Source organism: Pseudophryne corroboree, chromosome 12 (genome assembly GCF_028390025.1).
Source record: "Pseudophryne corroboree isolate aPseCor3 chromosome 12, aPseCor3.hap2, whole genome shotgun sequence".
Taxonomy (NCBI): Eukaryota; Metazoa; Chordata; class Amphibia; order Anura; family Myobatrachidae; genus Pseudophryne; species Pseudophryne corroboree.
In genome coordinates this window covers 29,227,660-29,252,631 of record NC_086455.1, presented here as the reverse complement: position 1 = coordinate 29,252,631, position 24,972 = coordinate 29,227,660, and the positions used below count along the sequence as shown (strand labels likewise).

The following is a 24,972-nucleotide window of genomic DNA, read 5'->3' as shown; positions in this document are numbered from 1 at the left end:
AGGTTGTACGGTGTGATTGGTGTGGCTGGTATGAGTCTTACCCGGGATTCAAAATCCTTCCTTATTATGTCAGCTCGTCCGGGCACAGTGTCCTAACTGAGGCTTGGAGGAGGGTCATAGGGGGAGGAGCCAGTGCACACCAGGTAGTCCTAAAGCTTTACTTTTGTGCCCAGTCTCCTGCGGAGCCGCTATTCCCCATGGTCCTTACGGAGTTCCCAGCATCCACTACGGACTACGAGAAATAGAATTATCGGTAAGTAAATTCTTATTATTTGTGCAGTTAAGATGCACATTTTGTGCGAGAGAGACGCGTGGCCGAGTAGTGTACCTGGCTATTTGCCGCAACTTAAGCAACAGTGTATGAGGACGCATCTGTAGTCTCTCCATTTTGTATAGCTCATCATTTGGAGAGCAGAATGCCTCTGCACTGATCCAGTTGCCTGTAGGTTTCAGTAGTTGGCCTGGTATACACAGAGTACAGTTTGAAGTTTTTATTTCTAGGATTGCCATGAGGTCTATTAAATTCACTGACCGTTGAATAGCGCCAGGAGTTTGCTCCCGGTGCTATTCAATCCAGCTCCAGTTAAGTCGGCAAAGGCCCGTTCTCGCCGACTTAGGTTGAATTGTCGGGAGAACGGGCATTCTCCGACTTAACTCCCCGGCGCGATGCTGATTCCCAACAGAATCAGCCTCGCGCCGGCCGCGCGGCGCACTTTTGTCTGGTTTCATCTCTCTTCCCCCGGGGGTGAGAGAAGGATTCCCGACAATTGAGGGTCACTTGTCGCTGTATTGAATAGCGCCGGGTCAGTGAATTGAATCGACCCCCATGTTAGTGGTATTCTCACAAGTGTCAACTGGTGGCAGTCGAAGTGACTATTTACATGGGGTCACTAGGTAGGAACAAAGCTTGACTTTTTCCCCAAGCCTCTGTTTCTGCTCATGTATCGGTGTGACTTTGTGGCACATTTCTGTAACTCTTGACCACTCCAATGGCGTGGTCGCATCAGATGCGACCGTGCTGGGCTTTCCCTGACCTGGTAAGCATTTGATGCGACCAGTCGGACATAACTGGCTGGCTGCCGGGAAGATAACGTCCCAGCAGCTACCAATCTCAGAGAGACCACCTGAACCCTCTGCAACTTTGGATCCTCCCCCAGTGTGTGTGCGGATACCCTCCCCCAAACCCTGCATCCCGTGTGTCCTCATATCAAAGCAGCGGCTCCGCCAGCCCCCTGGAGTGTCCCCATATTTATATTATAAGATCCCATATTGATGAGGAATATAGATTTGTTTAGGGATGGACAGAAAAATAAATAATTAAAATTGTGTTGCCCCAGTTTTAAATAGATGTATTTGACCTAATTCTATCATAGAAAAAACCCTGACAATTTCTAATAACCCATTCACACAGAAAATTAAAATCCCGGGTGAAGTAGTTCTATCTGGTAATTTGCCAAAAAACACGGGTCCTTTTTCTGTGTGAAAAGGTCAACCCGGGTTGAAATTCCCAGGACTTTGACCCAGGAATTTTCCAACGGTTGGAGACCCAGGAATTTCTATCAGTGTTCACCCTGTAACACAGATTAAATACCCGTGTTGATCTACAGATTACCAGGTGAAAATTCTTGACCCGCTTATTTGCTTCTCTGTGTGAAAGGGGCGGGGGGGGGGGGGGGGGGGGAAGGGGGGTCAGGCAGAGACCAGCAAAACGACCCGGCACTGCCGGGTAATTGCTGGGATTTTGTCTGAAAAAGGGTATTAGTGTTTATTGGATAAAATATTAGCCAGGTAAGTGTTGAATGGATGATTTTCTATCTAAAGAGCAATTCTCATTATGCATCTGTGCTTATGGCATTTTCATGAATTCTTGGAGAAAAAAATAAGCTGCACTGCTTGCAAAGCTCTGTCTTGTATGTAAACAAGTACGAGATGGAGTGAAGCCGTCTGTGAGATCTGCGGCCCTTTTTTGGCATTCTAACAGTGTCTATGCAGCACCATAAACACAGAATATTATGTTTTTCCTGTGATTTTGAGAGTTGTCTCCTCTAAAACACAACCCAGACCACACGACTGGGGCACTTCCTAGCAGTCTTCATAGCTGTGGCTATTGTTTCTGATTCCAGTTCACAACAGGTCATTGTTGCACACAGGCCCCAGGAAGGATCTCAGAATACTGTAGACTTTGCATGGGAAATAATGAATATGTATGTACGGACTGATAAGAGAGTTGCATGTGGATTTGTTTGCAGAGCGTATCTTGTGAATACACACTGCAAAACTGGGTGCAGGAAAACATGGGTGATTTTATTAGTATTTTTGTCACATCTGCACTTTCAGGTGAATACAGTAGGTGGAACGTGGTTCTCAGTGGGGGTTTAAAATGTACAATTTGGAAGAGAGAGAATGCACATACAAGATGCTCACCACCATAGGGAGTGCAAGAAGTACCGGTAATTTAATTTAAAGGCTATACAAGCTTCAAATATAAAAAAAAACTCCACTTATAGCACGTAATTAAATTCATATACATAAGACAGTGTAAAGGCGGCTATATCCAGCAATTGTGCTCTACAATAATGATGGATGAATGGAATACCTGTAACTTGTAATACTTTTGAACAATTGTACCAGGCGGCTACGTGGTACTCAGTGAACACTTTCATTAGGTTCTATGCCTTTGATAATTGCGCCTCCCAGTATGCTTCCTTTGGACGCCGGGTTCTTGTACCCGCTACAGTGCATTCCCTCCCATGAGGAACTGCTTTAGGACATCCCCGATGTTATTCCCTGTGGAATACCAGTGTACCGAACTGCAGAAAAGGAGATTTATGGTAGATCTTTCTGCAAGGTACACTGGGTTCCACAGGGCGCCCACCCTGACGCACTTAGCGTCTTTGGATTTGTATGGCATTAGCCGCTAGTCCATTCTCCTGTCGTGAGAATGTGGTTCTATGGGGTCAATTCAATTCGGCAATTTATGAATAGCGCCGGGAATTAGCTCCCGACGCTATTCAATTCAGCTCCAGTTAAGTCGGTGATGTCCCGTTCACGCCGACTAAACAGGTTGAATTGTCGGGAGAACGGGCATTCTCCGACTTAACTCCCCGGCGCGAGGCTGATTCCCGACAGAATCAGCCTCGCGCCGGCCACGAGGCATCACTTTTGTCGGGTTTCTTCTCTCATCCCCCGGGGATGAGAGAAGAATTCCCGACAATTGCGGGTAACTAGCAGCTGAATTGAATAGCGTCGGGAGCTAATTCCCGGCGCTATTCATAAGTTGCTGAATTGAATTGACCTCTATGTGACTAATAGGCCCTACACACATGCCGATTTTTTGAAAGATATGAACGATCTCGTTCATAAATGAACGAGAACTCGTTCATATCTTTCAGTGTGGAGGCTCCAGCGATGAACGATGCGCGGCCCCGCGCTCGTTCATCGCTGGTCCCCCGTCGGCTGTGCATGCAGGCCAATATGGACGATCTCGTCCATATTTGCCTGCACGTCTATGGAGCCGGGTGACGGGGGGAGTGAAGAAACTTCACTCCCCCCGTCACTGCCCCCCCGCCGCCGGATCGGCCGTCGGGCACCTCGGCGGCACATCGCCATATGTGTAGGGCCCATTACATCTACAGTCTCTCTTGCCTGCTACTGCATTGGACTGGTTATCGAAACTGAGCTCCAGTGCCTGGAGGCGGGGCTATAGAGGAGGCGGTGAAGTTTTCAGCAGCAGTGTTTACAAGGTCATAAAGTGGTGTCTGGAGGTCGTACAGATGGATATGCTGCAGAATAATAAACTATCCCCTGGGTTTATTTCAAGTGTACCTATCACAGCGTGGATACAGCCTCGGTTAGGAGCTAGGAAGTAATGCCATCTCTCTGGCGTGAGGAAATGTCCAGTCGTTCCAAACTCGTATATGGCCGGCCAGTAAAGGGGCCTCTATTGTGAAAAGGCATGGTGGGTACAACTAATCCTGCTTCAGGATGTTAAAATGTCCATTCTTTTATTGCTCAGAGAGTAATGATTTAGTCTCTGAGAATGTTTCATACTGACTCATTTCCTTTCCAGGCATAAAAGAACAGTCTTAACGTAATACGCTCCCAGTTAGTGGTTCTTAGATTGTGTGGGTTTGCATAACATATTTTGTTAAAGTGTAAGCTTCATTGTAAGTTGTTTCCTAGTGCTGGAGGGTAGTGGCTTCTAGACTTGCAGACCAGGCTGTTGTCACTGCATGTCCTATATTTCTCGATCATCCATAGGAGACGCTCAGTACCATGGGGTATAGATGGGGTGATCAGGCGAGCCGGCACTTTACATTTATATTGTATGAATGTTGTAATGAAGCATTAGGGGTTGTGTCATGGCTGTTAGGTGCTGCTTCCCGTTACACCTCTTCTTCTTCTCTGTTACAATCTGTCATTTACTGCATTTTACTTTCAATGGAAAGCGATGTGGAAAATCTTGTGCTGTCATCACATACATCTATTAATGTGGTATGACTGTATTGTGCCAGATAGTCGGGAGCTGACTGCAGACTAAAGTGAAAGGTTCAGCAATGTAATTATTTGGGGGAAAAAGGAGAAAAGCCTTGCTAGTAAAATAAGATGAGCGTCTATTAAAAGCTATGCTGATGAAGACTGTATGTTCAACTACATGTGTGTTAAACTGCTTGGGAGAGCAAGCAGCATGCATGCCCGATCCATTGTACCCAGAGCATATTGTCACTTTCTGTTATATACAGTAAAGTCCGTTCTTTATGCTCTGTTTCCCAATTCTATCCTTATTCTTGGTGCGGAGGACACTAGAACCCACTACTTCCCCTTCACTGATGGCATTTTTCACAGTGCCCGTAACACGACAGCCATTGTTAATCCTCCGAGTCCAACATGTCTGACTCTAGAAAGGCAGATCTCTGCTTACTAGCATCAAATATATATTTACATCTGAATTCTTATTAGGATAACCATGGAGCCCACTGCACTGTCCTTTGTTAATATTTTAGTTTTTTGTTTAAGAAGATTCTAAAATATAATACTGACAGAATGGGCAGGCGGCACAGGCGTGGCACAGATTTACTACCGATATAATTGCCGGGAGGTGAGTGCGTGGCAAGCTGCAGAGAGCGCGGCTTGTTGCACCAAGCAACAGATGGCGTTCAAAGTGTTACAGATGGAGGAAAAAGGATTAGTCTTCCAACAGGAGAGTTCTTTGGAAGAGAGGACTCTTTCAAATAAGGGTGTTCATATCGTTGTAAGTTCTACAGTGTTGGAATGTAGTGGGGTGTAAAGCACGGCGCCCCCCAATTCATTATTCTTTCCCATTAGTGGTACTGTTCAGTGTGATGCTTCTACTTCCTGTTCTGCCCTAATGCTGCCCGCATGTTTTTCATTCATTGCCATCTGATTTTGTTGAGTTTACAGTCTATTGCAGAGGTAGCCAACCCTGGTCCTCGAGAGCTACCAACAGTTAACGTTTTCCAGGTCTCCTCACAAGTTAAGTGATTAGCGTCCTCTGTGGCTCTTTTAAAATGTGTCAGTAACTAATGACTGCGCCTGTGCACCTGCTAGTAAATTTACCCCTTACAGTTTGAGACAATATAGAACAAGTACAAGTTATAGAGAGAAAACCAGGGGTTAGTTGCCATTGAAGGGAGTATGGAGTGTAAGAGGAGAGGAGACGCATGAGGGGTGAAGGCCCTGCTCTTGCGAGTTTACATGGTAAAAGGTAAAGGGCTAACAGACCGGGTGACCGAGAAACGGGTAGTTTGTGGGCGTACTATTTTTGCTCAAATCCACCAATAGTTTTCCATAGTTGTGTCATCACTGAAGATAAAATAAAAAATAAATAAATAAAAATCCACCTGTGTAATCTACAATTTTTCCCGAATCTGCATTTTAGTATTGTTAAAGTTTTTTCAGTGTGTTATACAATTATTTCATACTCCAGGAATTAAACCTTTCTCCTTCCATTATACCTGTAACACTTCAGCGACTTGTGTCATTTTGCCTGCACATAATGTATCTGCTCACAAGCAGTAGAATTTGTCTAACGTGGATCATTTTAACTATTTGATACAGAACTATCAAATCTTCATTGTGGCCATCTTTGAAATATTGCAGTACAGGCCTGGCTAATTTTGCCTCTCCAGTTGTTGTGAAACTTCAAATCCCAGCATGCACTGCCACAGTTTTAACATTCACATATAGCTAAACTGTTGCAGGGCATCCTGGGACTTGTAGTTTCACAACAGCTGGCGAGCCATGTTTTGGCCAGGCCTGGTGTAGTACATGGTTGTAGTACTTGATAGTTACTTTTATAGTGCTGGGCACTGTTAAGTAATACTTAGTGATCATCTGATTAAACAAAGACTGGTAACAATTGATAATTCTTGCTGTGATTATAAATTAACATTTAAACAATCATTTAGACATTTAGGAATCTCCGTTTACTTAAGTTACACTTTAAAGCATCCAGGCTGCTTCTATTAATTGATGATCACCAGATGATGATTTATATGGCGCCACAAGGGTTCTGCAGTATCTAACAAAGTACAAGAAAACCGCGACTTACAGTACAAGACCATGGTATTTTACAGCTGCTAATAGGATCCCCCGTGGGCTATCCTTTTAGCACCGATGCAGTGTGCTCCTCAAATACATGGTATATAAACATTTCTGTATCAGGGGACAGGACACTGAAATAATCATCGGGGTGGCAGAAACCGGAGGTTAGGCACCGTTGTATGGAGTAGAACAGTGATGGCTAACCTTGACACTCCAGCTGTTGTTGAACTACATTTCCCAGCATGCCCTGCTACAGTTTCGTTATTTGGCCATGCTAAAACTGATGCAGGGCATGCTGGGATGTGTAGTTCAACAACAGCTGGAGTGTCAAGGTTAGCCATCACTGGAGTAGAAAATAGTCTGAGGAAAAGCACATGAGGGCAGAGGGCCCTGCTTGTGAGAGCTTATGGTTTGAACACACGGTGAGATATTTTCTTACGATTTTGACTATACAGGTTGAGTATCCCTTATCCAAAATGCTTGGGACCAGATGTATTTTGGATATCTGATTTTTCCGTATTTTGGAATAGTTGCATACCATAATTGGTTATCCTGGTGATGGGACCCAAGTCTAAGCACAGAATGTATTTGTTTCATATACACCTTATACACACAGCCTGAAGGTAATTTTAGCCAATATTTGTAATACCTTTGTGCATTAAACAAAGTGTGTGTACATTCACACAATTCATTTATGTTTCATATACACCTTATACACACAGCCTGGAGGTCATTTAATAGAATACTTTTAATAACGTTGTGAATTAAACAAAGGTTGTGTACATTGAGCCATCAGAAAACAAAGGTTTCACTATCTCACTCAAAAAATTCTGTATTTCGGAATATTTGGATATGGGATACTCAAAATCGTAAGAAAAGTTAGTGCAGTTCGCAAAGGTGAAAGTCACATTGCGATCCCGATTCGATGCCGATGCGCGGTCGGCATCGCAAGAATAGATAGACTGTGCAGGCAAGTCAATTTTGACTATCTCTATAGAAGAGAGAGTCAAAATTGACACTTAGCCAAAATCGCACAGTCAGTATCGCAAGCACTGTGATGCCGACCTAGCCCCTGTCGCATAGTGAGAATCGGGCATAGCCTGAATCTCACAGTGTGTATGGGCCTTTACATTCTGAATGGGAGGGGCAGACAGGTAAATTGTGACATGGAACAGAGTGTTAGAATGCAGGCGGTTGGGTTTGATGAAGGAGTGGGTCTTGAGAGCCTGTTTGAAGTTTATTACCTTGCACATATCACTGCTTTATCACTTCCTTATGCCTTCTCCAGGTTAATACATCTGCCGCTGGGTTGTGATGGCTGCGCTGCTCTTCATCAAATGTTAATGTTCCATAATCTTTGAATTTGCAAGACTAGGCGGTCAAAAAGTGATTTTTCCAGTTTAAGGTGGCAAAAAAAAAAAAAAACCCCAAAAAAACTTTCATAATACAAACGGAACTTATTTATATGTTTATATTGTTTTGCTCATTTTATTTTTACGGCGCTTTTAATTTGATGGGATTGTTTATTACTTTTGTGAATACAAGGATTGCCTCTGCCCATCTGTTTTTTGGAACAGGTTGGTTTTGTGAGTGTTTTGGAGTGTACTTTAATGAATGCATTTATAAACATTTTAATATATATATTTTTTTTCTTCCATCTCCAAGGCACTTCCCTCCTCTCTGGTGATTGTAGCCGTGTACTGCCCAGTGGTAGCAGCAGTTTTCATAGTTTTAAAACTGGTGAACTACCGGTTGCACAGGGCTTTGGATGAAGGAGAAATTGTAGAAAGGAGTGCCAGTGAGCTGACGGAGCGGGTGGCGAAAGCGGAACGCAGTGACAGCTCGGCCAGAAGAGAGGACAGCAATGGACCCGGGTAAGAGAGAACACATCTCACCGGATGACCTGGTCTGGGCGGAAATGGTAGTCATATGTTCATGTGTGATCCAGCTACTATGCTAATAGAATTTTAAATGAGTCTGGAAGTCTCTTAATTTGTTCCATTAGCCGCAGTATTGAATTTTAGGGAATGTTCCAACTGGACACCATTCCTGTATAAATCCTGGATTCATTAGCAAACTAATATCTCTGTGTATATTTATATATGTATATTTCTGTACTTGGATGTCTAGACAAAATGCATGAGAAGGCACCAACAAATGAACAACTGAGAGAACGCTAAAATTACATTTAAAGTTTTGGTTTTATTTGGCGAAATCTGAAAGAAACTGCCGACCTGCAATTTGAGTTCTCACGCACGTGCTTTCCACTGTTTTGCACTACAGGCCTGCTGGGGAGTATCGTTTGGAGTTCTTTGAATACTGCAAGAGTACTTACGATTTCTTGTGTTATGTAATTGGCACTTTGGCTTGGCTAATATAATACTACAATAAGTAGCGACCGGAGATGTCAGGCTTCAGGACTCTGTGGGGGCGGGTGGGGGGGGGGGAGGAATTCAAGTGTTATTGACCCCGATCTCCCGTCTAAAAGTGATGGGAGATCACAGGGGGCGATATACAATTGATGTCCCATATCGAGCTGGTTGCGCCCTTTAGTGTCTGGTTTTAAACCCGACTAAACTAATGGATGTGCTCTGGAAAAGTGCCATTTGGGCACCCAAACAGATCACTTTTTCACACGTTTCAGCTCGCCACCCCCGGTGGGTGTGAGCTGAAATGTAGACACCAGCAGCCAGTCGCGCCCGGATGGAGCTACATTTGATTAGCTCTGTTCGACGCCACCTAGTGGCTTCCGGGGGGAATAACATTTGAATTCCACCCTGAGAATATGTAGTGTGAAAACCAGTCCTGTTTATTTACCTTCACTTTCTGAATATGGTATTAGTTGGAGGCTTCAGGTTCTGTTACAGTAGGAAAGGATAAAGCGACACCACTGATGAGGATTAAATCCTATGGAACATGATCATTAAAAAATGAAATTGAGATGTTTCATCCAGTTAAGCTAATGGTCCAGTATAGGTATCCCATACATTATCAGACACTGTGCTAAAGGGAAGCCATAGAGGGAAAATCACAGGTGTGGGATGTTACTCTATTTCAGAGAGATCTTTTGATGGCAGAGCAATCAGATTTTCTATGTTAATATGGTAGATTGCTTTGCCAGTTTCGATTGTGCAGAGCTGTCACGATGACATGTCTGTATAATGTACACGTTACTCGGGTGCGTTTGGTTGCATACAACATGGATGTTTAATCATTTTCCTTAGTTTGCTAAACATTTCTCTTTGTGTATATCAGTGACCCAGGCGGAGGGATTGAGATGTCGGAGTTTGTAAGAGAAGCCACGCCTCCTGTTGGTTGCAGCTCACGTAATTCCTATTCTGGGTTGGACCCAAGTAATCAGGTATAAAGTATATTACCAGACAAATCGATTTGTTTTAATGCTCGTTTGTAGGAGTCTAACAGCAGGTTTATTGCTAGACTTCCTACTAGCTAAATGTTTTTATCTGACTGAACAGATAACTTTGTTTTCTTTGAGATTACAGCATCTCTTAATATATTAGCAGCGGTTTCCTATAGTTATTGGAACTTAGGATCGTGTGTACTTAGCTTATTGTGTGCAGATCTTTCCTTTTTCTACCCCCCCACCCTGCCATCCCTTCATAAATTTGGGAACTGCAATTTAAATACCCGTGTCCAATCTAGCAAGACCACAGTTCCACACGTGATGCAGTGTAACAAGCTGCTTCCTCTGCTACATTCTCTGGAATGAGGCTTCACAAACAAACGTACCATGCAATAAAAGCCCTATATAACAATTGTAAGTGCATTTGGTTTAATATTACGTTTGTTTCTTCTGCTTCCCCTCTGCACAGATTGGGATGTCTAGATATGGTGTCGCATCAACAAGTAAAGGTATGGTTTAACATGTATTTAAACCACGATTAATGTTTAATAAACAGGAATTGTAGCTGATACACTGGCGGTGTGACTTTCCAACAAATGCTTGAGATTAGAAATGCTGGTTTTCTGTTGGCAGAGTTGAAAAATACTCTGTGTAAAAGGCTGGCTCGTCTGGCAGAGTCCGTGCGATCTCCTCTAGAAATGTATTGCATCTTAATTATTCGGATAGTGTAACGTCATGCTGAAGTGCTTCTTTACATGGCAATTATAAACTGGGATGACTTACAATAGCAGATGGCGATTTTCTATGCAGCCATAATTTCTGCCTCCCTTGACTGAGGGCACAGGTTTTTGTCAAATGTTTTGAACAGTATTGAAACAGAATATACTGCATCACTAAGGAGGAGGTTTATCAAAACTTGGAGAGAGCTAAAGTACCAATCAATCCGCTCCTGTCATTTTTTTTTTAAAACACAACCTGTAAAATGACAGCTATAAGCTGATTGGTTAGATATCTCTCCAAACTTTGATCAATCTTCCCCCTACATTTTATGTGTAGTGGTACAGCATAGAGTACTGTATGAGATTGCTGCAAAAATACAAATAGGCCTATGAGGAGGAATACAAGTGGGTAGTATGCAAGCCCTGTTTGGAGTAATAAGACCATGGGCTAAATTTACTAAAAGTGTCCGTTTTGGGTCCGTTTTCCAACCCCGCCGATTTACGATGGTCAAACACCGCAGAGAAGCCACACTTTAGAATAGAGTGACTATTATCAATGCATCATTGATGTTTTAGGCCATGCAAAGTATAGAATAGAATTGAAACCCCTGATTTATCAAGCAACCGGTTTTAAAAGCACTGGCAAACCAGCCATTAGGGGTCTATTCATGAAGCAGTGAAAAGTGTGGAGAAGTGAGCCAGTGGAGAAGTTGTCCATGGCAACCAATCAGCATTAAAGTAACATTTATAATGTACATACTATACAATTGTACGGAGCAGCTGATTGGTTGCCATGGGCAACTTCTCCACGGGCTCGCTTCTCCTCACTTTTCACTGCTTCACAAACCGATCCCTTAGAGAGATACAGAGCGAGAAACTGGACAATCGCCATAATCGGCAATCACATTGTATCTTTCTCCTACCACTTTCATACAGCTTTTCTCTGACGTCCTAGTGGATGCTGGGGACTCCGTCAGGACCATGGGGATTAGCGGCTCCGCAGGAGACAGGGCACAAAAATAAAGCTTTAGGATCAGGTGGTGTGCACTGGCTCCTCCCCCTATGACCCTCCTCCAAGCCCCAGTTAGGTTTTTGTGCCCGTCCGAGCAGGGTGCAATCTAGGTGGCTCTCCTAAAGAGCTGCTTAGAAAAAGTTTTTAGGTTTTTTATTTTACAGTGAGTCCTGCTGGCAACAGGCTCACTGCAACGAGGGACTTAGGGGAGAAGAAGTGAACTCACCTGCGTGCAGGATGGATTGGCTTCTTAGGCTACTGGACACCATTAGCTCCAGAGGGATCGAACACAGGCCCAGCCATGGAGTCCGGTCCCGGAGCCGCGCCGCCGACCCCCTTGCAGATGCCGAAAAGTGAAGAGGTCCAGAAACCGGCGGCAGAAGACTTTTCAGTCTTCATGAGGTAGCGCACAGCACTGCAGCTGTGCGCCATTGTTGTCACACACTTCACACCAGCGGTCACGGAGGGTGCAGGGGGCGCCCTGGGCAGCAATGAGAATACCTTGTTCTGGCTAAAAAATACATCACATATAGCCCCTGGGGCTATATGGATGTATTTAACCCCTGCCAGGTCTCACAAACTCTGGAGAAGAGCCCGCCGAAATAGGGGGCGGGGCCTATCTCCTCAGCACACAGCGCCATTTTCCTGCTCAGCTCCGCTGCGAGGAAGGCTCCCAGGACTCTCCCCTGCACTGCACTACAGAAACAGGGTAAAACAGAGAGGGGGGGGGCACTTTTTTGGCATTTTTTGATATATATTAAGCTGCTATAAGGGAGACAACACTTCTATAGGGTTGTTCCTATATATTTATAGCGCTTGGGTGTGTGCTGGCAAACTCTCCCTCTGTCTCCCCAAAGGGCTAGTGGGGTCCTGTCTTCGATAAGAGCATTCCCTGTGTGTCTGCTGTGTGTCGGTACGTGTGTGTCGACATGTATGAGGACGATGTTGGTGTGGAGGCGGAGCAATTGCCGGTAATGGTGATGTCACCCCCTAGGGAGTCGACACCGGAATGGATGGCTTTGTTTATGGAATTACGTGATAATGTCAGCACATTACAAAAATCAGTTGACGACATGAGACAGCCGGCAAACCAGTTAGTACCTGTACAGGCGTCTCAGACACCGTCAGGGGCTGTAAAACGCCCTTTACCTCAGTCGGTCGACACAGACCCAGACACGGACACCGAATCTAGTGTCGACGGTGAAGAAACAAACGTATTTTCCAGTAGGGCCACACGTTATATGATCACGGCAATGAAGGAGGCTTTGCATATCTCTGATACTGCATGTACCACAAAAAGGGGTATTATGTGGGGTCTGAAAAAAAACTACCTGTAGTTTTTCCTGAATCAGACGAATTGAATGAAGTGTGTGATGAAGCGTGGGTTAACCCCGATAGAAAACTGCTAATTTCAAAGAAGTTATTGGCATTATATCCTTTCCCGCCAGAGGTTAGGGCGCGCTGGGAAACACCCCCTAGGGTGGATAAGGCGCTCACACGCTTATCAAAACAAGTGGCGTTACCGTCTCCTGAAACGGCCGCCCTCAAGGATCCAGCGGATAGGAGGCTGGAAACTACCCTGAAAAGTATATACACTCATACTGGTGTTATACTGCGACCAGCCATCGCCTCTGCATGGATGTGCAGTGCTGGGGTGGTTTGGTTGGATTCCCTGACTGAAAATATTGATACCCTAGATAGGGACAGTATTTTATTGACTTTAGAGCAATTAAAGGATGCTTTTCTTTATATGCGAGATGCTCAGAGGGATATTTGCACTCTGGCATCGAGAGTAAGTGCGATGTCCATATCTGCCAGAAGAAGTTTATGGACGCGACAATGGTCAGGTGATGCGGATTCCAAACGGCATATGGAAGTATTGCCGTATAAGGGGGAGGAATTATTTGGGGTCGGTCTATCGGATTTGGTGGCCACGGCAACAGCCGGGAAATCCACCTTTTTACCTCGGGTCCCCTCCCAACAGAAAAAGACACCGTCTTTTCAGCTGCAGTCCTTTCGTTCCTATAGGAACAAGCGGGCGAAAGGACAGTCATATTTGCCCCGAGGCAAAGGAAAGGGTAAGAGAGTGCACCAAGCAGCTTCTTCCCAGGAGCAGAAGCCCCCCCCGGCTTCTGCAAAGCCCTCAGCATGACGTTGGGGCTTTACAAGCGGACTCAGGGGCGGTGGGGGGTCGACTCAAGAATTTCAGCGCACAGTGGGCTCACTCACAGGTGGACCCCTGGATCCTGCAGATAGTATCTCAGGGTTACAGGTTGGAATTCGAGAAGTCTCCCCCTCGCCGGTTCCTAAAGTCTGCTCTGCCAACGTCTCCCTCAGACAGGGCGACGGTATTGGAAGCCATTCACAAGCTGTATTCTCAGCAGGTGATAGTCAAGGTACCCCTCCTACAACAGGGAAAGGGGTATTATTCCACACTATTTGTGGTACCGAAGCCGGACGGCTCGGTAAGACCTATTCTAAATCTGAAATCTTTGAACCTGTACATACAAAAATTCAAGTTCAAGATGGAGTCACTCAGAGCAGTGATAGCGAATCTGGAAGAAGGGGACTTTATGGTGTCCCTGGACATCAAGGATGCTTACCTGCATGTCCCAATTTGCCCTTCACATCAAGGGTACCTCAGGTTCGTGGTGCAAAACTGTCATTATCAGTTTCAGACGCTGCCGTTTGGATTGTCCACGGCACCTCGGGTCTTTACCAAGGTAATGGCCGAAATGATGTTTCTTCTGCGAAGAAAAGGCGTATTAATTATCCCTTACTTGGACGATCTCCTGATAAGGGCAAGGTCCAGGGAACAGCTGGGGGACGTAGTAGCACTAACCCAAGTAGTGCTGCAACAGCACGGGTGGATTCTGAATTTTCCAAAATCTCAATTGACCCCGACGACACGTCTGCTGTTCCTGGGAATGATTCTGGACACGGTTCAGAAAAAGGTGTTTCTTCCGGAGGAGAAAGCCAGGGAGTTATCCGAACTTGTCAGGAACCTCCTAAAACCAGGGAAAGTGTCTGTGCATCAATGCACAAGAGTCCTGGGAAAGATGGTGGCTTCTTACGAAGCGATTCCATTCGGCAGATTCCACGCAAGAACTTTTCAGTGGGATTTGCTGGACAAATGGTCCGGATCGCATCTGCAGATGCATCAGCGGATAACCTTATCGCCACGGACAAGGGTGTCTCTTCTGTGGTGGTTGCAGAGTGCTCATCTGTTAGAGGGCCGCAGATTCGGCATACAGGACTGGGTCCTGGTGACCACGGATGCCAGTCTGAGAGGCTGGGGAGCGGTCACACAGGGAAGAAACTTCCAGGGAGTATGGTCAAGCCTGGAGATGTCTCTTCACATAAATATACTGGAGCTAAGAGCGATTTACAATGCTCTAAGCCTGGCAAAACCCCTGCTTCAGGGTCAGCCGGTGTTGATCCAGTCGGACAACATCACGGCAGTCGCCCACGTAAACAGACAGGGCGGCACAAGAAGCAGGAGAGCAATGGCAGAAGCTGCAAGGATTCTTCGCTGGGCGGAAGATCATGTGATAGCACTGTCAGCAGTGTTCATTCCGGGAGTGGACAACTGGGAAGCAGACTTCCTCAGCAGACACGATCTACACCCGGGAGAGTGAGGACTTCATCCAGAAGTCTTCCACATGATTGTGAACCGTTGGGAAAAACCAAAGGTGGACATGATGGCGTCTCGCCTCAACAAAAAACTGGACAGGTATTGCGCCAGGTCAAGAGACCCTCAGGCAATAGCTGTGGACGCTCTGGTAACACCGTGGGTGTTCCAGTCAGTGTATGTGTTTCCTCCTCTGCCTCTCATACCAAAAGTACTGAGAATTATACGGCAAAGGGGAGTAAGAACGATACTCGTGGCTCCGGATTGGCCAAGAAGAACTTGGTACCCGGAACTTCAGGAGATGCTCACGGAAGATCCGTGGCCTCTACCTCTAAGACGGGACCTGCTTCAGCAGGGACCGTGTCTATTCCAAGACTTACCGCGGCTGCGTTTGACGGCATGGCGGTTGAACGCCGAATTCTAAGGGAAAAAGGCATTCCGGAAGAGGTCATTCCTACACTGGTAAAAGCCAGGAAGGAGGTGACTGCACAACATTATCACCGCATTTGGAGAAAATATGTTGCGTGGTGTGAGGCCAGGAAGGCCCCCACGGAGGAATTTCAATTGGGTCGATTCCTACATTTCCTGCAAACAGGATTGTCTATGGGCCTTAAATTGGGGTCCATTAAGGTTCAAATTTCGGCCCTGTCGATTTTCTTCCAGAAAGAATTGGCTTCAGTTCCTGAAGTCCAGACTTTTGTAAAAGGAGTACTACATATACAGCCCCCGGTTGTGCCCCCAGTGGCTCCGTGGGACCTTAATGTAGTTTTGGATTTTCTCAAATCCCATTGGTTTGAGCCACTCAAATCAGTGGATTTGAGATATCTTACATGGAAAGTAACCATGCTACTGGCCCTGGCTTCAGCCAGGAGAGTGTCAGAATTGGCGGCTTTATCGTATAAAAGCCCATATCTGATTTTCCATTCGGACAGGGCAGAACTGCGGACGCGTCCTCATTTTCTGCCTAAGGTGGTGTCAGCGTTTCACCTGAACCAGCCTATTGTGGTGCCTGCGGCTACTAGCGATTTGGAGGATTCCAAGTTGCTGGACGTTGTCAGGGCATTGAAAATATATATTTCAAGGACGGCTGGAGTCAAAAAATCTGACTCGCTGTTTATACTGTATGCACCCAACAAGCTGGGTGCTCCTGCTTCTAAGCAGACGATTGCTCGTTGGATTTGTAGCACAATTCAACTTGCACATTCTGTGGCAGGCCTGCCACAGCCTAAATCTGTCAAGGCCCATTCCACAAGGAAGGTGATCTCATCCTGGGCGGCTGCCCGAGGGGTCTCGGCATTACAACTCTGCCGAGCAGCTACGTGGTCGGGGGAGAACACGTTTGTAAAATTCTACAAATTTGATACCCTGGCTAAAGAGGACCTGGAGTTCTCTCATTCGGTGCTGCAGAGTCATCCGCACTCTCCCGCCCGTTTGGGAGCTTTGGTATAATCCCCATGGTCCTGACGGAGTCCCCAGCATCCACTAGGACGTCAGAGAAAATAAGATTTTACTTACCGATAAATCTATTTCTCGTAGTCCGTAGTGGATGCTGGGCGCCCATCCCAAGTGCGGATTGTCTGCAATACTTGTACATAGTTATTGTTACAAAAAAATCGGGTTGTTATTGTTGTGAGCCGTCTGTTCAGAGGCTCCTACGTTTGTCATACTGTTAACTGGATTCAGATCACAAGTTGTACGGTGTGATTGGTGTGGCTGGTATGAGTCTTACCCGGGATTCAAAATCCTTCCTTATTGTGTACGCTCGTCCGGGCACAGTATCCTAACTGAGGCTTGGAGGAGGGTCATAGGGGGAGGAGCCAGTGCACACCACCTGATCCTAAAGCTTTATTTTTGTGCCCTGTCTCCTGCGGAGCCGCTAATCCCCATGGTCCTGACGGAGTCCCCAGCATCCACTACGGACTACGAGAAATAGATTTATCGGTAAGTAAAATCTTATTTTTCCTTCTCAACTTAAACTCCTCACAAACCCCTGAGTGAAGGAGTTGCCAGCTGTTTGTTTCTATGATGCCAATTAAATGGCACTTTCAATAACAAATAGAAGAGCACGATTTAATTATTATTATTATTATTATTATTACCAGTTATTTATATAGCGCACACATATTCTGCAGCGCTTTACAGAGAATATTTAGCCATTCACATCAGTCCCTGCCCCAGTGGAGCTTACAATCTATATTCCCTATCACATGTAGACACACACACATTCATGCTAGGGTTAATTTTGTTGGGAGCCAATTAACCTACCAGTATATTTTTGGATTGTGGGAGGAAACCAGAGTACCCGGAGGAAACCCACGCAAGTACGGGGAGAATATACAAACTCCACACAGTTAGGGCCATGGTGGGAATTTAACCCATGACCTCAGTGCTGTGAGGCAGTAATGCTAACCATTACACCATCCGTACTGCCCATAATTTAATGAATGTGAATTGAATAGCTTATAATACACAGTGGTTTGGACAGAACTTGCTTCCATATAGAAGACGCCACGGTTGGTGGATTTTTTTTTTTAAACGTTACTTGGATCGACAGAGGATTTTGTTCAGACCAGAGGTTCTCAAACGCGGTCCTCAAGGCACCTCAAAGGTCCAGGTTTTAGTTATATCCCATGGCTCAGCACAGATGGTTAAATCAGATTAACTGAGATGCTAATTTAGTCACCTCTGGCCAATCATGGACAAACTTAAAACCTGGACCTTTTGGGGTTCCTTGAGGGCCGCCTCTGAGTTTAGACATCAAAACAGCCCTTTAGTAAATGCTAGCAATTCGACATTAAAACAGCAGTCAATCCACAGTAGTTTACGGCATGGTCTAAACCACACTAAACTCTCCGCTTAGTAAATTGACATACCTCATGTGCACTTGAAGGTTGGCGGTGCACAAATAAGAGGTTTAGGTCTTTTTGTTATTTATTGCTTAACTATGTTTAATTGTTTTCCTTGCCTGGGCACATTTACTCTGAGTTGCAGCAGACCATGGATTTAATATAATTTACAGCAATTTGTCCGTTTTGCAGATTCTATGCAACTATTTTATTTAAAAGCTCCCAGCTCCTTCCATGTATGTTGTATGTAGCACAAAGCATTCTGTGAGGAACACCGATTCTCCTGCTACGGGGTGGAGGAATAGTCTTTACTGACTGACCAAGGAACTAGCTTGAACTCGATTTGCAGTGCATATGTCTGGGGGCTTTTAACATTTATTTTTTTGTAGTGTAGATTAGTCACAGAGGGGGGAATTCAGATGTTTGAAAAGTCGGTTGGGTGTCTGTTTTTATCCTATCTAATAGACAGAAAAAAACCAGACACCCAACTGACTTTTCAAATAATTGAATACCCCCCATAGAGTCCTATTCTGATCAGGAGCTCTCATCCAGAGTCTATTGTAAAACTAGAAATATCGGAACTTGTGATACCACTGTGCCTCTTGCCTAGTAGATATCACTAGTCATGGTTAATTAAGAGGCTGAATATTTCTGCAGCCCCCCAAAAATGATTGCATCCGATGCATGTTGGTATCTGGTCCACTTTAAAAACATTGGGGCAGATGTATTAAGCCAGGAGAAGTGATAAAGCAGTGATAAGTGCAAGGTGATAATGCACCAGCCAATCCGCTCCTAACTGTCCGCTTACATATTGGAGCTGATTGGCTGGTGTGTTATCACCTTGCACTTATCACTGCGTTATCACTTCTCCAGGCTTAATACATCTGCCCCCTTGATCACTATACGAGTTACTCTTTTTTAGTTGATTTCTACAAATGTGATCTGTGCCAATGGCCCTGAAATCCTCACAGCAAGTTCCCGGTATGATTGCACATGTGAGTGACGTATATAGTATGCTGCTCTAGTGACCAAGGGGCATGGATCACATTAGTATGACGCTTCTTGTCTCTGCAGGGGATACAGACGCTGCAAAGACCTCAGATGATATCAGTCTGAGCCTTGGCCAGAGCTATAGTTTGTGCAAAGAAGGAAGTGAAGACCAAGGTAAAACGAAACAGTCCTTGTGTTAAAGATGCCCTGGCTGTTGCTGTTTTTATTCCACCTCTTGTCGGGCTTCTGTAGCTTGTTGCATGCTAAAATGCTCATTTTGTACAAGCTTACAAGAGTAGCAGTCTCACCCTAGGCAACCATTGGCCCTTATGTATGACTGATCCACAGCTGCCATGATGTAGACTGCGCTTTCTGGCTGGATCGCCAACTTTTCCCCTCTGTAGCCTTTAGACAGCCGAATGCTGCAAATATGGCATTCTGGGAAAAAGACATTTCTTGATTTTTATCAATACATTTGGTGCAAAGGTCTTACACATTGCTTCTCCAGTTGCATTTGAATGGCTTGCTGCATGAATATTTTCTTTCTTACTTGGAATGTCAATAGATTGAGCTTCTTTCCTCTACAGAATACATTGCACAGATTCTACAAATGCTTGTTTGCTTGTGCTATGAGACTTTTTGCCCCCCTCCCCCCTGTTTGCATTTTTATAGTGTGGTCAAAAGAAGAGCTCATGAACTCTTATGTACCTCCCTGCTGTGCTATAATGCCTTCTGTGATTGTGTGTTGATCATATCTGCAGTGCAAACCATGTGAAAGTCACTGCAGTGTTTTGTTCTGCCGTGACATGTGCACATGTGTTATTGTTCATCTGAATGCTTACAGCTGTGTGCGGAATGTCCCATTCTAATATGACCTAAACAAGTTTAACTTTTGCAATCGGCAAACCACGAGTCTCAAGAGAAGTAAAGTACAAATAGTTGGAAAACACATCACATGCTAATCCATTTTGTGGTTATATTGTTTTGTCTTTAATAAGTAACTCCATGGTCACTAGGGGGCGACATAAGCATCTAAATGTGTCTGCTTTCGGCTCATGATACAAATATGTAATATGCAAGGTGTGATAAACTAGGTAAGAATGGAACTCTATGGAATTCATTTATTTCAGACAATATTATAATGTCCTGAGTTTGAATGGCTAGAAAGTGCAGTAGGTCCCTTCTATTCAGTGATGTTCATTTACAAAATGTTAGGCATTACAGGAGGACATCTGAAGGGTACTATTTAAGTACAACACTGTACAGATTTGCAGTGGTGTCTATTGGCGATAAAAGTGAAATATACATATATACTATTTGAGGTTAAAAATGTGTATACTGTATTCACTTGATTAGGGCAAGCTCATTATCTGTATCTACATTTTTCGTAGGGGGTGCGGAGCTTCACTTGACTAAAGCGCTGGGCGTACTGTACAGGGATCTCTAAAGCACCGGGCGTACTGTACAGAGATCTCTAAAGCGCAGGGCGTGCTGTACAGGTTTCTCTAAAGCGCTGGGCGGACTGTACAGGATTCTCTAAAGCGCCGGGCGGACTGTACAGGTTTCTCTAAAGCGCTGGGCGTACCGTACAGGGATCTCTAAAGTGCCGGGCGTACTGTACAGGGATCTCTAAAGCGCCGGGCGTACTGTACGGGGATCTCTAAAGCACCGGGCGTACTGTACAGGGATCTCTAAAGCGCCGGGCGTACTGTACAGGGATCTCTAAAGCGCCGGGCGTACTGTACAGGGATCTCTAAAGCGCCGGGCGTACTGTACAGGGATCTCTAAAGCGCCGGGCGTACTATACAGGGATCTCTAAAGCGCCGGGCGTACTGTACAGGGATCTCTAAAGTGCCGGGCGTATTGTACAGGGATTTCTAAAGCGCTGGGCGTACTGTATAGGGATCTCTAAAGCGCCGGGCGTACTATACAGGCGCCGGGCGTACTGTACAGGGATCTCTAAAGCGCTGGACGTACTGTACAGGGATCTCTAAAGTGCCGGGCGTACTGTACAGGGATCTCTAAAGCGCCGGGCGTACTGTACAGGGATCTCTAAAGCGCCGGGCGTACTGTACAGGGATCTCTAAAGCAAAATAACTACTATCACTCACTGCTGCACACAGAAGGCCTAAATTGTAATAAGAGTTATATTTCTGAAAACAATTTAAAACTATTTTTTTCTTAATATGTGTGCCTACTTATAACTCACCCAGAAATAGCCTTTTACAGTCCTCTCTGTATTTGTCATCTTACATGATTAAACAAATTGTGACTTCAGCCATCAGTTATGGTCAGGCTGTGGTCACAATGAGTTAGGCTAGTGAACGGGAAATCCCAGTGTTGACATTCTGTATGTTCTAAAGATCAACAAATTATACCAGACCGTTTATTTGTCTAATATTATTATATCAAGGTTACTTACCTTTTTGTAGGTTTAATCTCTGCGGTGTGTATGTTTTTATACATACCCATAGATCTAGAATAAGGTCTGGTTGTGATGAAGAATATGTGAATTGTCTGTATGCCATTTAGAGACCTTGACGTGATCAGATCTGTAATATACATGTCCCGGATGCAATACAGTATGATCATAATGGATATCTGTTGGACAGCACTTACTGCTGTAATATATATTTGCTGATCCTGCTGCGCTAGTTTTGATCAGTTCAGATTTTAATAGTCTAGAATGGCTTCTAGCTAGAAAGGTTCGATAAACTGACCAATCAAGGTCTTACTGCACGTGGTCAGCTTGAAAAGAAGGTAAGTCAGGATGACGGTTTCCTGTGACCTCTTATAGGGAGGAATTCAATTGTTTTTGGGCAGCGATAAGTAAAGAGTGCCTGTTGGGCCCATTCAGTTGTCTCTGCCAACAGGTGCAATTACATTACTTATCACGTGACCAGTTTCTGCTCATCACCTGATGAGGCTATGAGCAGAAATCATTCACGTGCGCCCGTCGGCAGAAACTATTGTGTAACTCTGACAGGCGCCCATTACTAACAGCGCATTGAATCCCCCCCTTCATAATGCATTATTTTCATTTTCTGTAGAGTGATTATCTTTTTATTTATAAAGTTACACACAGGCTACGCAGCACCAGGGGTAAAACTTACAGCGCAGTGCATAGGCAAAAGGTGTTAGTAACGGAAACATAATTTTACATATATTCATAATTACCTGATTGCAGGGCTCATATTACATATGCACATAGGAGATACAAATACCAATGGGCTATGCTCGTGAGAGCTTAGAATCTAGTGGTGCTATGGAATGCTGCTATTCTGTTATTATGGTATGTATCCCCTAGTGTTGTGCTGAGAGACATTGATATAGCTTGGCATACACTGATGTAATGCCTGTCAGCCCCACAAACATTTTATGACATCCTCATTCCCATGAAATATCATGGGCATATACAGTGTATGGCCACAAAGATATGTGTCCCCTTCCCCTGGGGAGGAGATAGTTTGCGGTCTCTTCACTGTTTATGAATATGGGAAATGCCGGTCTGTTGTCTGCTGCACTGCATATACCGCGGGATGCGGCCGACTTGCAACTTCAAAATATCGGACAGATAGGCTGGACAATCCGGCATGTCTGACCGATGTATATATATTTTTTCTATCAGTTGCACAAATTCACTGTACAATTATCTGCCCAATCCGTCGATAAGTGGAAGATCAGCCAGATAATTGTATAGCATCCGTCCAGCATAAGTGGTAACGGTTATTTAAATATTCTCAATGTCAGGTCAATTTCTAGTTAAAAGCTACAGTTTTTGTTGAAACTGTTCATTATTTCTTCTACAGATTTGACTGTGGATCAGAAGCTTTTCCGTCTCGTCTCCAACGACTCCTTTGTCTCCATCCAGCCTTCAATATCTTCTGGAGGCAAGGACCTAAACAGGGACTACAGTGACAAAGGTTCAATTGCAACACACAGCCACCATCACCATGTGGATTTATCACTGTCTAACGCCTGTGACACAGAAATGGCTTCACTCGTTCCATTGCATTCGCACTCATACAGGAAAGACCATAGACCAAGAGGTGTCCCAAGAACTTCAAGCTCTGCTGTTGCTTTCCCAGACACTTCCCTAACAGACTTTACCCTCTATCAACAAAGGCGCGGGCTGGACCCTGTTAGTGAACTTGAAGCTTCCAAACCACATTCTGGGTCCAAAGATTCTCTCATAGATAATGCTTGCGCTTCAGGGATTTTTCAATTAGACTGTCTCAAAAGCAAAGGAGCCCAGCAGCTTTCAAGGAACGATAGCGTGAAACACATGAAGTCTGACAAAAGCATGGATAGCTTAAGGAGCCTTAGCACGAGGAGCAGTGGCTCCACCGAGAGCTACTGCAGCGGGACAGACCGGGACACAAATAGCACCATCAGCAGCTACAAAAGTGAACAGACCAGCTCAACTCACGTGGAGAGCATCTTATCGGAACACGAGGATGCGATGGGTGTAAAGAGAGGCCTTTGTAGTGACCCAGAGGAGGAGCGCAGTTCAGCTACTGATAAAAGGACTAGTAGCGTTCGGACGGCTGTAGAAAGAAACACGGCTCAGAAAACCAAGGAGGCGAACACGTCTGACGATGTGCAGAGTCCAAGGGGACTTAGCTCGTCCGCATCTGAAGAAGCCAACAAGAACCCACATGCGAACGAACTGACTGCGCAAGCCGACTGGCTGCCCGGAAGGCTCTCTGTAAATCATGACGAGCCGGGCGAGAAACCAGTGATTTTAGTAGATTTAAGATCCTTTAAAGAAACGGGTATCAAGCATCGGGATAGCGACGTACGCCCCAAATCATCCAGTTTAATACACAGGACGTCCTCTTCTCACAAATCGTGCAGGAGGCGGACGGGTAAAAAAAGAGCCAGCAGTTTTGACGCCAGTAGACACAAAGAATACGTCTCTTTTCAAGGCATAGCTGATACCAAACCTCACAGCACTGGGTTTTGTCACGACGAGGATTCTAGCGACCAAAGCGACTTGAGCAGGACCTCAAGCGTGCAGTCGGCCCATCGTTTCAGCAGCGATAGCTCTTCCAGCACTACTTCCCATTCATGCCAGTCTCCTGAGGCCAGATACACTGCTCTAAGAACAAAATATCACATCAGAGAGAGAGGAGCAGAAACACATCGAACTCACTTAAGTTGTGAAGGAACCAGTAAAAAGCGTTCCAACCGCAGAACTTCCAGTGCAAGTGGTACAAAGAGCCGTGGCAGGGTGTTAAGCCTGGACAGTGGCACTGTAGTTAGTTTGGGCGATCCTAACAGACTGGCAGCCCCTGAAAGTGTCAAACCATTAACCACTTCAAAGTCCGATCTAGAAGCCAAAGAGGGTGAAATTCTAGATCAGTTGTCATTGCTAGGGCGGGCTTCACAGTTAGAATCTGTAACTCGTTCAAGAAATAGTTTACCCAGCCAGGTTACATTTCAAGATGTCGAGGAGAGAGAATCGGCTGTTGGAGGTACGTAGCAAATTGATCTGTTTTATCCAGACGCATGAGCAATAGAAGTTTTCAGTGCATTAGTTTGTCAATACTACGGAGAGCTTACCCACCTTCTCAGCGCCTACAATTTCTGGTAGCAGTGCAAGGCCTGAGGATGTTTATTAAGATTGCAGCAGCCAGTGACCCCCGGATGATGCGATATATTTCTGCTAGTAGCAAAACTGTTGCGCCAATTTTAATATATTTTTACATTTATTCTAGGTTCAAATTACTTTAAATGAGTCTGTTTTCTACATTGCTCTTATGGGAGATTCTTTCATCATGATGTGTTGCAGGTTTCTCGAGGGAAAACCTGTTTTGTGCATGCATAATTATGCATGAATTTGG

At 45.0% G+C, this 24,972-nt stretch overlaps 1 protein-coding gene across 6 annotated transcripts in view; it reads left to right on the top strand.

Moving 5' to 3' along the window:
- The window catches only part of PCNX1 (pecanex 1), a 171,345-nt gene that overhangs the window by 34,834 nt on the left and 111,539 nt on the right, over nucleotides 1-24,972 (top strand). For 5 of the 6 annotated variants that reach the window (XM_063947281.1, XM_063947285.1, XM_063947283.1 and 2 more), the window contains exons 2-6: nucleotides 8,230-8,438; nucleotides 9,820-9,925; nucleotides 10,398-10,437; nucleotides 19,211-19,300; nucleotides 22,936-24,603. In XM_063947281.1, the coding sequence (XP_063803351.1) occupies nucleotides 8,230-8,438; nucleotides 9,820-9,925; nucleotides 10,398-10,437; nucleotides 19,211-19,300; nucleotides 22,936-24,603 (2,113 nt within the window). The remainder of the gene's footprint in view (nucleotides 1-8,229; nucleotides 8,439-9,819; nucleotides 9,926-10,397; nucleotides 10,438-19,210; nucleotides 19,301-22,935; nucleotides 24,604-24,972) is intronic. The other variant, XM_063947284.1, reaches the window with a different exon arrangement.